The 12061-nt window shown below is 40.9% G+C and overlaps 1 protein-coding gene across 1 annotated transcript; it reads left to right on the top strand.

The window, feature by feature from the left end:
* Positions 1–18: 18 nt before the first annotated feature.
* On the top strand, positions 19–11937 carry Ndufaf7 (NADH:ubiquinone oxidoreductase complex assembly factor 7). Its single transcript, XM_090337135.1, has 10 exons — positions 19–98; positions 416–579; positions 1823–1903; positions 5097–5207; positions 6295–6508; positions 7153–7211; positions 7429–7539; positions 10011–10154; positions 10974–11147; positions 11453–11937. The coding sequence occupies exons 1-10, from the start codon at positions 47–49 to the stop codon at positions 11669–11671; spliced, it is 1329 nt and encodes a 442-aa protein (XP_090193261.1). The 5' UTR covers positions 19–46; the 3' UTR covers positions 11672–11937.
* The last annotated feature ends 124 nt before the right edge of the window (positions 11938–12061 follow it).

Below are 12061 nucleotides of genomic sequence, written 5' to 3'. Positions count from 1 at the left end.
CCCGCCCCCGGGGGCGGTGCCTGCCCACCGGAGACATTCCGCAGGCATGGTCGCGGCGAGTCTCGTCGCCAGGCCGCTGCGTCGCGTCGTGCGCGCCTGTAAGCATCTCCCCGCGCAACCTCGGTTGCCGTGGGAACCGCTGGACTCTGGTCTCCCGTTCCTTCAGTTAGGGTTCCGGAGCCTCGCTTCTAGGCTGCGGGCACTCTGGGCTGGAGATGGAAGCCAACCGCAGCCACGACTCGGCCGAGTGGTGGTCCGCCGGGCGTCCCGGGGGTGTGCGGGGCACCCCAGGGCGCCTTCAGGCATAGAGGCATTGTCAGGGGTCAGCAGACCTTTCTTGAACGCTCTGAGGATGTCTATTTTGATTTATAATAGGAACTGCCGCTTAATCTGTTTTTTCTTCTTCTTCTTTCAGTCTTTCCCTCTACTTGGAAAGGGAAATACTTCAGCTCCGGAAATGAGCCGGCAGAAAACAACCGGAGGTCGCCAATGTTTAGGCACCTTATGTACAAAATAAAGTCTACTGGACCCATCACAGTGGCCGAGTACATGAAGGAGGTGTTGACAAACCCCGACAAGGTATGGGTAGGAGAACCTGGCAGATCTGTGGTGAGAGTCATACCTGGTGTATTAGACCTGGGGACAGAAGATTCAATCTGTCCATTTAGTTAGGGCTGGGTGAAGCCCTGGCCCTGCCAATAAAGAGAAAAGAAGGTTCTATATGTTGAGGTAACTTCAGAAGACAGTATAAGTACATATACTGTAGTAGTACAGTTCCTTACTGTTCAGAATTAGGGGCTGTTATAACTTCTGAACTGTATTTCCCTATCCTTACAAAGCCCTTTGGCAGAAACGTGTGGTTCCTTATTTTTATGAAGTTATGACCTGAGATTGGTATGGCCTGTTGCTGTTTGATATGGTGGAGTGGTTTACTAAAGATAGGAATGTTATAATATTTGTGGGCTGTGATACAAGATAGGTAGGTTAGACTAATAGAGTGATGGTAGAAATGGGATGGGAAGTGGGTGGTTTTAGACCTCTAGAATCTGCTGATGTTTGGGGTGTGGAAGGTGAAGGAAAAGGAAGGAAACAAGATTGATTTCTTTTTTTTTTTTTTTTTTTGCCAGTCCTGGGCTTGAGCTCAGGGCCTGAGCACTGTCCTTGGACTTTCTCAAGGCTAGAGCTCTACCACTTGAGCCTCAGCACCACTTCTGGCTTTTTTCTATGTATGTGGTACCGAGGAACCGAACCCGGGTCTTCATGAATGCTAGGCAAGCACTTTAACCACTAGGCCAAACTCCCGGCCCCGAAACAAGATTGATTTCTAGGTTTTCAGCTTGAGCACGTGGGTGATGGCAGTGCTTTCTATTGAGACCATTAGGACAAGAAGACAACATTTCCAGGAATACTTTGGGGGAAGGGGGAGCAGCACACCCCCCTTTCTGTTGAGATGTAGAAAAGTACAGCCGTCACAGGTACAATTCTGATGAACACACTCCTATGCAATTCACACCAAGGTCAAGAACAACTTTACCAGTGGCAGGGCAGTCTAAAGACAGGGGTAGAGGGGATTGTCCATGGTTGGATTATGAGATCAGGCAGAGGAGACGGGAGGGCAGAAATGATGTTGCATGGCTCCTCCCTTTATGGTTGAGCCATTACCCCCCTCCCCCCAGTTCTGCAAGAAGACATTATTTTGTAAAATTAAGGGAAATAAACTGTCTTTGTCTTGCTTACTTAGAGCAGAAAATTTTGAAAGGGTATTGTAAAAGATTAATCTGGAAATTGACTTCATTTTATCTCTCCCCTTTGCCCCCTACAGGGATATTATGTTCACCATGACATGCTAGGAGAAAAAGGAGATTTCATAACTTCACCTGAAATAAGCCAGATCTTTGGCGAGGTAATACCAATGTGTGTGTGTATTTTTTTTTCTTTTTTCTTTTTTTTTTTTTTTTTGTGGGTCATGGGGCTTGAATTCTGGGCCTGGGTGCTGTCCCTGAGCTCTTCAGGCTCAAGGCTACCACCTTACCAATTGAGCCACAGCACCACTTCCAGTTTTCTGGTGATGAATTGGAGATAAGAGTTTCATGGCCCTGGGCTGGCTTTGAACCAGGATCCTCAGATCTCAGCCTCCTGAGTAGCTAGGATTACAGGCATGAGCCACTGTGCCTGGCTCCCAATGTATATGTTAAAAGAAAGAAATAGCATTTGAGAGCTGACCAAGTTGTGTTATTCTAGAACAGTGTTTTTCAGGTTGTTTTTTTTCATCTGCATTTCATCAAAAGTTCCCCGCCCCCCCCTCCCCTTGAGGACTGGATCAGAGAAGGAGGGATATGTTTTCCTTCAGAAAGATTGCTGGCAAAATTAGCCAGTGCCTAAGTTTTAGGATCCTATATTGTATGTCTCTTACAATACTCTAAGATCTCTTCTTCTCAAGTATTTCTTTATTGTCTATCCTACAAGTCACATATTGGACAACAATTGCAAAAAACAAAGAAACTGGCTGTCGGCATGGAGCTCTGAGAACTTTTTTCCTGGTTCTAATATCTTGGACTATTGTAAGGCCATGTTTCCAATAGTTTGAGAGATTTGTCTTTGTTTCCTTTGGGTAAATTTCTTTTTACTTTTTAAACTTTTTTTTTTTTTTTTTGCCAGTCCTGGGTCTTGAGCTCAGGGCCTGAGCACTGTCCTTGGGCTTTCTCAAGGCTAGAGCTCTGCCATTTGAGCCTCAGCATCATTTCTGGCTTTTTTTCTATGTCTGTGGTACCAAGGAATCAAACCCTGGTCTTCGTGCATGCTAGGCAAGCACTCTACCACTAGGCCAAAATCCCGGACCCTAAATTTCTTTTCTTTTCTTTTTTTTTTTTTATATTCTAAATTTCTTTTTAAATTAAAAACATTAGTCCTAGCCTCAAGGAATTTCCAATCTAACTCAAGAAGAAAAGGCACACATAATTCTTTTTTTTTTGGCAAGTCCTGGGGCTTGAACTCAGGGCCTGAGAACTGTCCTTGGGCTTTCTCAAGGTTAGCACTCTACCCCTTGAGCCACAGCACCACTTGTGGCTTTTTCTATGTACTACTGAAGAATTGAACTTGGGTCTTTGGGCATGTTAAGCAAGCACTCTTACCACTGGGCCAAACTCCTGGCCCCAGTTATTCTTCATTCATTTAAATTAATATTTGAAAAATGGTCCTTTTGGGTAGTTTCAAGATTACATTAGCTTGTTGACTTGTTCCAAATTCTGTGACTTCTTTTTAACCATATTAAATCATCTTGATTTGCCTTTGGGCTTTAGCCTTTACCAACAGTAAACTTTCCGAGTGGAGCACTTAATAACCAATAACCTTTTGGATGTCATAGCCAATTCAAAAGTTTTTACTTTTAGAGGAGTTAACCAGACAATGAGAGGAAATGTTAGAGAGAACATTTGAAAAGTTTATTTCACTATAGAAGAGGAAATGGAGAGAGATGAGGGAAAAAAGAAGGAACAAGGCTGGGAGTTTGGCCTAGTGGTAGAGTGCTTGTCTAGCATGCACAAAGACCTGGGTTCGATTTCTCAGTACCACATACATAGAAAAAGTTGGAAATGGTGCTGTGGTAGGGTTCTAGCCTTGAGAAAAAGCCCAAGGGCAGTGCTCATGCCCTGAGCCCAAGCCCAGGACTAGCCAAAAAAAAAAAAAAAAGGAACAAAGAGGAATAAAAGAAGTGAGAGCTAGGTGAAATATGGAAATGGAAAGAGGGAGAGAGAAAAGGTAAAAAAAGAACACTGAACGTAATCAGGATAATCTGTAAAGCTTCTAGCCATAGATTAACAGTACAAATCTCCCTTATTTTCCTTTAGGAAACACTTTACGTCAGGCACTGTGGCTCATGCCTATAATCCTAGCTACTCAGAAGTCTGAGATCTGAGGATTGCCATTCAAAGCTAGCCCAGAAATGAAAGTCTGTGAGACTCTATCTCCAATTAACTACCAGAAAACCAGAAGTGTGGCACTGTGGCCCTAAGTGGTAGAGCACTAGCTTGAGCCGCAGAGCTAGTGGACAGTACCCATGACCCAGGCCCAGAGTTTAATCCCCACTGCTGACAAAAAAAAGAACAACTTTAGCAGAGGAGCGCTGTGGCTCCCGCCTGTAATCATTGCTCCTCAACATGCTGAGATCTGAGGATCAGGGTTAAAAGCCAGCCTTTGCACAAGGACCTGAAACTCTTGTCTCCAATTAATCTCTAGAAAATGGGAAGTGGGGCTTGGCTCAAGGGTAGGGTGGTAGCCTTGAGCTGAAGAGCTCTAGGACAGCATCCAGGTGGAGTTCAAGCCCTATGACCCACAAAAAACAACAAAAAAGTTTAGGAAGTGGAGGTGTGGCTCAAGTGGGAAAGCTCCAGCCTTGAGCAAAAAAATAGTGAAAGCCGGAGGCCTTGAATCAATCCACAGTACACAGATACAGACATACCTACCTTGAATCAATCCATAGTACATACAGATACACACACACACAGAGCCCCAAAAAACAAAAACCAGAATTTTAGTTGGTGTTGCTATAAAAGTACCGCAAGTAGCTTAGAAATAGAAAATTGTATAGAAGAGGAAGCAGAATTGTATTTGTTGAACATTAATCATATCTGAGATTATATACATCCAGAGAGTTGAAAACGACGTAATTGCATTGTATATGTCCTATATTTGCTTTCACTTATCAACCCCTTCCTGTAATTGACATCCTTTTATAGAGGCTGCCTTGCAAATTTTTTTGTTATTTAAGCTTCCTATATGGTGCTATGACACATTCCTACTGAAATTCCTATACATATATGTTATTATTATGCCAGTCCTGAGGCTTGAACTCTGCCTGCACACTTTTTGCTCAAGGCTAGCACTCTGCCACTGGAGCCACAACACTACTTCTGGCCTTTTCTGTGTAAGCGGTATCAAGGATTCGAACCCAGGGCTTTGTACATGGTAGGCTAGCACTCTACCACTAGGCCATGCTCCCAGCCCTTGCTATTATTTTGCTTTCTGAAATTAAATACTTAGTTTTGTGGAATTTTAGATTGTATATATTTTATAACTTCTTTTTCCTTCCCTTGTTACAGCTAGTAGGGATATGGTTCATTAGTGAATGGATGTCCTCTGGAAAAAGTTCAGCTTTTCAGCTAGTAGAACTGGGCCCAGGTCGGGGTACACTCACAGGAGACATTTTGAGGGTATGTGTTTTTGGCTTTTAGTCTTACCTCTTTCATCTTGTATTTCTCAGATAAAACAAAATGTCAGAATAATGTAATGCAATATTATGTAATGTCTGTAAGCTTAAAATGTGGGGCAAGAATGTAAACATTTGAAATGCTTAGAAGGCATTGTAAAAGAATATATTTGTCTTCTGCATAGGTAAAGTTTCTTTCCTCCTTCCCCCCTCCCCCCAGGTCCTGAGCACTGTCCTTGGACTTTTCTCAAGGCTAGAGCTCTACCACTTGAGCCTCTGCACCACTCCTGGCTTTTTTCTACATATGTGGTGCCAAGGCATTGAACCTGGGCCTTCGTGCATGCTAGGCAAGCACGCTACCACTAGGCCATACTCTCGGCCTGTAAAGTTTCTTTTCTTTTTGAGACAATGTCTTACTGCCTTTGAACTTTCATTCCTCTTGCCTCTGCCTCCCAATGCTAGCATAACAGACATGTGTCACCATGCTTGGTTCAAGATTGTGTGTGCATGCGCATGCGTGTCTGTGCTGGTCCCAGAGCTTGAACTCAGGACTGTTTTTAAAATAGTACCACATACATAGAAAAAGCCTGAGGAGGTGCTGTGGATCAAGTGGTAGAGCTCTAGCTTTGAGAAAGCCTAAGGACAGTTCAAGACCTGGGACTGGCAAACTATCTTATCTATCTATCTATCTATCTCGTTTCTTTGTTTTGTTTGTTTACTATGGGGGTGCTAATCCAGAGTGGAAGACACTGTCATATATAATACCAACAAGAGAAAATAGTAAGAATATATGAAGAACTCCTTAAATCATATATAATACCAACTAGGAGAAAATAGAATATGTGAAGAACTTCTTAAATCACATAAGAAGTAACAGCTTAATAGAAAAATCAGACTAGGATATGAACATGCCCTCATAAAAGAGCAAATCCAAATGATAGCTAGGTAAGTGGAAATTAAAATCACAGGGACCCTTTCCAAAGTGAAAAGGAAAAACTAGGAAACATGAAAATCATTGTGGTAAATGGGTTAGACTACCTAAGTCTACCTAACACGTTGTGTTTTTCTAAATTTTTTCTTTATGTATATAGGTGTTCAGTCAGCTTGGATCTGTGCTGAAAAACTGTGACATCTCAGTACACCTGGTAGAGGTGAGTCAAAAATTAAGTGAATTTCAGGCACTGACACTGACTGATGAGAAGATACCATTAGAGAGAAATGCAGAATCCTTTGTGTATATGAAAGGTGTGACCAAGTCTGGGATTCCAGTTTCCTGGTACCGTGATCTGAAGGATGTTCCAAAAGGTAATTACTTTACATTAATTAATAAAAGAATTTTGATCACAGCTCTTCATGGTAGTGATAGTTGACTATAATAATTGGTACTGATATTTGAACTGAGCCTCTATTTGTTAGGCAGGTTCCCCTACCACTTGAACCATGCCTCTAGCCCTTTGGCTTTCATTATTGTTTGAACAAGGTCTCTCCTGGTCTTTGATATTATGAAATTCATATTCTCTTACAACTAACAAATTTGAATTATCATTTCTTTTAGGCCATGTGATGAATACATTTAGCTGATAGTTGAGGTATTTCAGCTCATTCACCATTATATGAAAAACTAGAATAAAAGTCACTTGTTTTGCATATTGTTTTTATGTGGAAGGGGACAGTTCTTGGGTAATGATGGTTGCGAAGATTCTAGTATTGAAGTAGCAGGAATTTTTTTTTTTATGTTCAAAATAATTGCATTAATGGCTGGGTTCAATTCCTCGGTACCACATACATAGAAAAATGCTGGAAATGGTGCTGTGGCTTAAGTGGGAGAGCACTAGCCTTGAGAAAAGCCCAAGGACAGTGCTGAAGCCCAGAGCTCAAACTCCAGACTAGCAAAAAAAAAAAAAATTTGCAATAAAATACTGAAACATTTTTTTCCCTCTTCTAACTAGGGTACAGCTTTTATCTTGCAAATGAATTTTTTGATGCTCTTCCCATCCATAAATTTCAGGTATTGATTTTGTTTTCCATTTTGGGGGCAGGTTCTATGTTGTTCATTTTCCTGTCTTCCACATTTGTTAGTGCTTCTTATTAATGTTTATATTGGTGTACACATAATTTTCAAAGGATATGACTTTTATTTTACATAGTGCTCTGAAATATTTATAATGGAAGAGCTAATATTTATTTTTTGTAATTTTGAGAACTTGGAACTTTTGTTTGTTTAGAAAACACCACATGGATGGAGAGAAGTATTCATTGACCTTGATCCACAAATTTCTGATAAACTGAGATTTGTCTTGGCACCTGGTTCCACTCCAGCAGAGGCCTTCATACAAGTAGGAATATTTTTCTTTAAATTTCTCTTATTGCTAATGGAATAGCCATGTCTTGTTTTGTTCATTACTGTTGTAGAGTTTTCTTTCCAAGAACTGAGATAACCTGTTAGATTACTTAGGGATAGTGACAGTGAAAGTATAGAAGACTCATCAAAAGATTGGGTTGCTGGGCGCTGGTGGCTCATGCCTGTAATCCTAGCTACTCAGGAGGTTGAGATCTGAGGATTTCAGCCTGTGCACAAAAGACTATGAGACTCTTATCTCCAATTAACCACCAGAAAACCAGAAGTGGTGCTGTGGGTCAGTGGTAGAGTGCTAGCCTTGAGCTGAAGAGCTTAGGGACAGCTCCCAGACTCAGAGTTCAAGCCCTACAATCGACCAAAAAAAAAAGGGTTAAAATATTTTTTTGAGCCTGCCACCTTTTCTCTTTTTTGGTAGTATTGGAGTTTGAACTCTAGGCCTTGTGGTTGTGAGACAATTATTCTATAACTGAGCCTTAACTCTAGGCCTCCCCCAACCCCTCTTTTTTTTCCACTGATTATTGTGAGATGAGCTCTCCCATTTCTTGGGCCTGGACTGTATCTTCCAATTTTACACTTCCTTCAGTAGCTGGGATGACAAGTGTACAACTATCACCTTTAGCTTCTTCCATTGAGGTGTAATCTCTATTAACTTTTTCCCTTGGATGATCTTTGCAGTCTTGATCTCAGTCTCCTGTGTAGCTGAGGTAGCAGGGTCATGTTTGAGAAGGAGTCTCAAAAATGTTTTTGACTGGAATCCCCATTATCCCAAACTCAGTCTCATAAGCAGCTATGATTATAGGCATGAGGCTCTGAACCCAGCTAGTGTCATTTCAGTGTTGTATGAGACCGTTCATATGTAGTCCTGAGCCAAGTCCCCTACCACCTCTGTTACCTGTTTCTTATCAAGTGGTAAACAATCTTCTTTTTTAGAAGAGCTCTAGTACAGAACATAGTAACATCAGTTCACACTAATGAGCACTCCAATTTCTTAGAACTTAATATCTGTTATCAGCAGTCTTTTGGTTCAGACATAACTTTCCCCTATACTCTTACCAAGACCAAAATTTGATTGTAGACTTCCAGAATGCTCTCTAATCACCCCAAAGAATGGCCATAAGAGCTTATCTACCTTGGGTTTTAAGGTCCCCAAACACCTTGTACTTCCCAGGAATGTCTCTGCTTCAGTGTCTTTTTTTTTTTTTTTTTAAAACCCGGCCAGTCCTGGGCTTGAGCTCAGGGCCTGAGCACTGTCCTTGGACTTTTCTCAAGGCTAGAGCTCTACCACTTGAGCCTCTGTACCACTTCTGGGTTTTTTCTATGTATGTGGTACCGAGGAATCGAACCTGGGTCTTCTGCATGCTAGACAAGCACTCTACCACTAGGTCAAGCTCCCGGCCCCCCAGTGCCTTTTTTTTTGGTGGGTCATGGTGCTTGAACTCTGGGACTGGGCACTGTCCCTAAGCTCTTCAGCTCAAGACTACTACCGTACCCTTTGAACCACAGCACCACTTCTGGTTTTTTTGGTGACTAATTGGAGCTAACGAGTCTCATGAACTTTAGTGCCTTGGCTGGCTTTGAACCTCGATCCTCAGATCTCAGCCTCCTGAGTAGGATTACAGGCGTGAGCCACTGTGCCTGGCTTCAGGGTGTCTTTTTTAATACTTTTTTTGGGAACCCCCCCCCAAAAAAACAAAATTAACTGTTTTTTTGACTTTAAGAATTTCTTAGGCAGGTTATTACCTCATTTTCAGTACAGTAAGAGGAGGGAGAAGTTAGTGCATTTACATAATGAATATAAAATTTCCAGTCACCTCGGCTGATAATGAAACCTCATACAAACTAAAGTTGGTAAGTTAGTCGTGTGAGTTCACTTTTGTAATAAGTATTCCTGTGGACCCTTAGTCAATGGCTCAACATCTTGGGTAATGTAAGTCTCAGGGATACTGACACTACTTTGAAGGATACCAGACATAGGACATATCACTGGAATACTTTTGTTCCCAACAGAAGGCAACATGAAATGAGTTTTCATGGTTCTAATAGGTTCTTAATTTTGAAAAGGATTTTTTTTTTTTGAGTATCTGTTAGTGCTAGTTACTATTTGAGGTAGATTCTGATGCTTTCAATGCACTGGGATATAGCTATGTATTTTTACCTATTATATGAAAGTACTTTTACAGTAAATAAAATATTAGTTCAGTTGGCCGTCTGGATGGTGGGGAGATATACACCACTGTATAAAAGATTACAGTGTAAAGTTAGTGGCTAGCCTCAAAGAACCAAGGAGTTCTGTATAAATGGGATAGTACGGGACATGTTGAGTGGAGTGAGCATATTCATAATTGAGGGTGTGACTGATGCCCGTGAGGGCTCAATGAAGAAAAACATAAAGGCCCTCAAGGATAGTTCTTTGGAATGATGTAACATGATTCTTCTATTGCTTACTAGAGTGGTGAAACAAGAGATCACGTTGAAGTATGTCCAGAGGCTGGGGTTATTATTCAAGAACTTTCTCAGCGCATCGCACTCACTGGAGGGGCGGCACTGATTGCTGACTATGGTCATGATGGAACAAAGACAGACACCTTCAGGGTATGTATGATTCAGGAAGAGGACATCAGAATTTCAAATCTGAAGCACACTGAACACATTTATCATTTCTGGTTTTCACACTAGCTAGCATTGTTGTTACATTATCTTAGAATTAATTTTCATGTTTTATTACAATTACCCCTATATCTTACTCCTACACTCACCGTCTATCCTTTGAACCAGGTCTGAATTACTTAAATTCTTTATGTAGCTTCTCATAAGTATCTGAGTAGTTAAGTGGAAACATTTTCTTCTGATTTACTTTTTCTGCCCTGCTTTTATTAATTTTAATCTTCTTTGAGTTAATGTAGCTACTGCAAATTGTAATGTTTTTTCTCGCTAGGTTCCTTCATCCTTTATGAACATCCTTCCTGATTGATCAGCCTGTTAAAGTATTCTTTAACTGAAATATATTTAGATGCAATGCCTAGCATCAGACCAGAGATTCTAACTTTAATATTTTAAAGTATGAATAACCCAGAAGTTTGTTAAAAATTTTGACTAGGAGTTTCACCTTCAGTATTCAGACTATCTAGGTCTGGAGTCCAGTAACATATTTTCATGTGGCTTTGAGTGGGCATGATAGCCGGATACCTTAGATAAAGGGCAATGTCTTCATACACTCCAGGCTTTGCCTGTTCTGTTGGGTTTCCCATGTGGGCATCTTGTTTCGAGAGTGCACCACTGTCTAAACCATAGATTGACCTTATTTTAATTTGGAAAGGCTACTATGTAAAAAGGTTCTGATGTGATTAAATTTCTTTAATCTTGACAATAATTTATACAAGAAAGCAAAAACCTCATTTCTTTATGTTCAAGGCATTTTGTGGCCACAAGCTTCATGATGTGTTAACTGCCCCTGGAACAGCAGACCTAACAGCTGATGTGGATTTCAGTTATTTGTGCAGAATGGCACAAGGAAAAGCAGCTGCACTGGGGCCAATACAACAACAAACATTTTTAAAAAATATGGGCATTGATGTCCGACTGAAGGTACTGGTTTATTTCACTGTCATTAAATATCTTAATTTCTTTTAAAAACTTTTCCCTAGGGCACTTTCATCTTATATAAAAACATTTGGGATTACTTGTTAAAGGTGGAGTTTCTTAAACAATTAAAAAAAATGTTCAGGTTACAGTCACCCACATTTTCAATAAGCACCCAATGATTCTTAGGTAGCTAATCAGAAATTCATTTTGACTACTACTTTATTGGAGCACTCACACCATTAATACTGGTTTATCTACCTAGGAAATTTCTTACAGTTGATTTTTTTACTAAGACACTTTCTTTACAGGTTCTTTTAGATAAAGCAGAGGAGCCATCAGTGAGGCAGCAGTTACTTCATGGGTATGATATGTTAATGAATCCTAAGAAGATGGGAGAAAGGTTTAAATTCTTTGCCTTGCTACCTCATCAGAGACTTCAGGATAGAGGTCATCAGATGGGCACACGTCAGTCAAAATCCTCTGCATCATCACCTGTAGCTGGATTTGGTGAACTAACTTGGCGGTGACAGTTCTGGGCTTATCACTTCTCATCCTACTCAAGAAATTACAGGGAACACATTTTAGACACGGAAAATAATGTGACTACTTCAAAGACTTCTAGCTCTCTACAGTCAAGAAAAAATTCCCCCTTTTCCCACTATATGGGACCATGAACTTGGGGCATTTGTGCTGCTTACACAGCTTGCTGTTTCATGGCTGGTGATCTTTAACCAGATTTTTGCTGGTTAACTGGAGTCTCTCAGACTATTCTGCCTAGGCTGGCTTTGAACCATGATCCATGATCCTTCCAGGTCTAAAGTCTCCTGAGTAGGTTTGATTACAGGTGTGAACCACTGGCACCCTGCAAAAATAGCCCATTCTATAAAGAATACAATCAAAATTGTAGTTTTTAAGGT

The sequence above is a fragment of the Megascapheus bottae genome, chromosome 7, assembly GCF_031878675.1.
Source record: "Megascapheus bottae isolate mThoBot1 chromosome 7, mThoBot2.hap1, whole genome shotgun sequence".
Classification (NCBI taxonomy): Eukaryota; Metazoa; Chordata; class Mammalia; order Rodentia; family Geomyidae; genus Megascapheus; species Megascapheus bottae.
The sequence above is the reverse complement of the archived record's forward strand: the minus strand, read 5'-3'. Positions and strand labels throughout refer to the sequence as shown.

What these genes read in the sequence shown, in the direction of transcription:
- Ndufaf7 (XM_090337135.1), top strand. Translation starts at nt 47, where the DNA reads ATGGTCGCGGCGAGTCTCGTCGCCAGGCCGCTGCGTCGCGTCGTGCGC. An exon ending in TAAGCCAGATCTTTGGCGAG is followed by an intron (nt 1,904 to 5,096) that starts GTAATACCAATG and finishes CCCTTGTTACAG; the next exon opens with CTAGTAGGGATATGGTTCAT. An exon ending in CAGCAGAGGCCTTCATACAA is followed by an intron (nt 7,540 to 10,010) that starts GTAGGAATATTT and finishes ATTGCTTACTAG; the next exon opens with AGTGGTGAAACAAGAGATCA.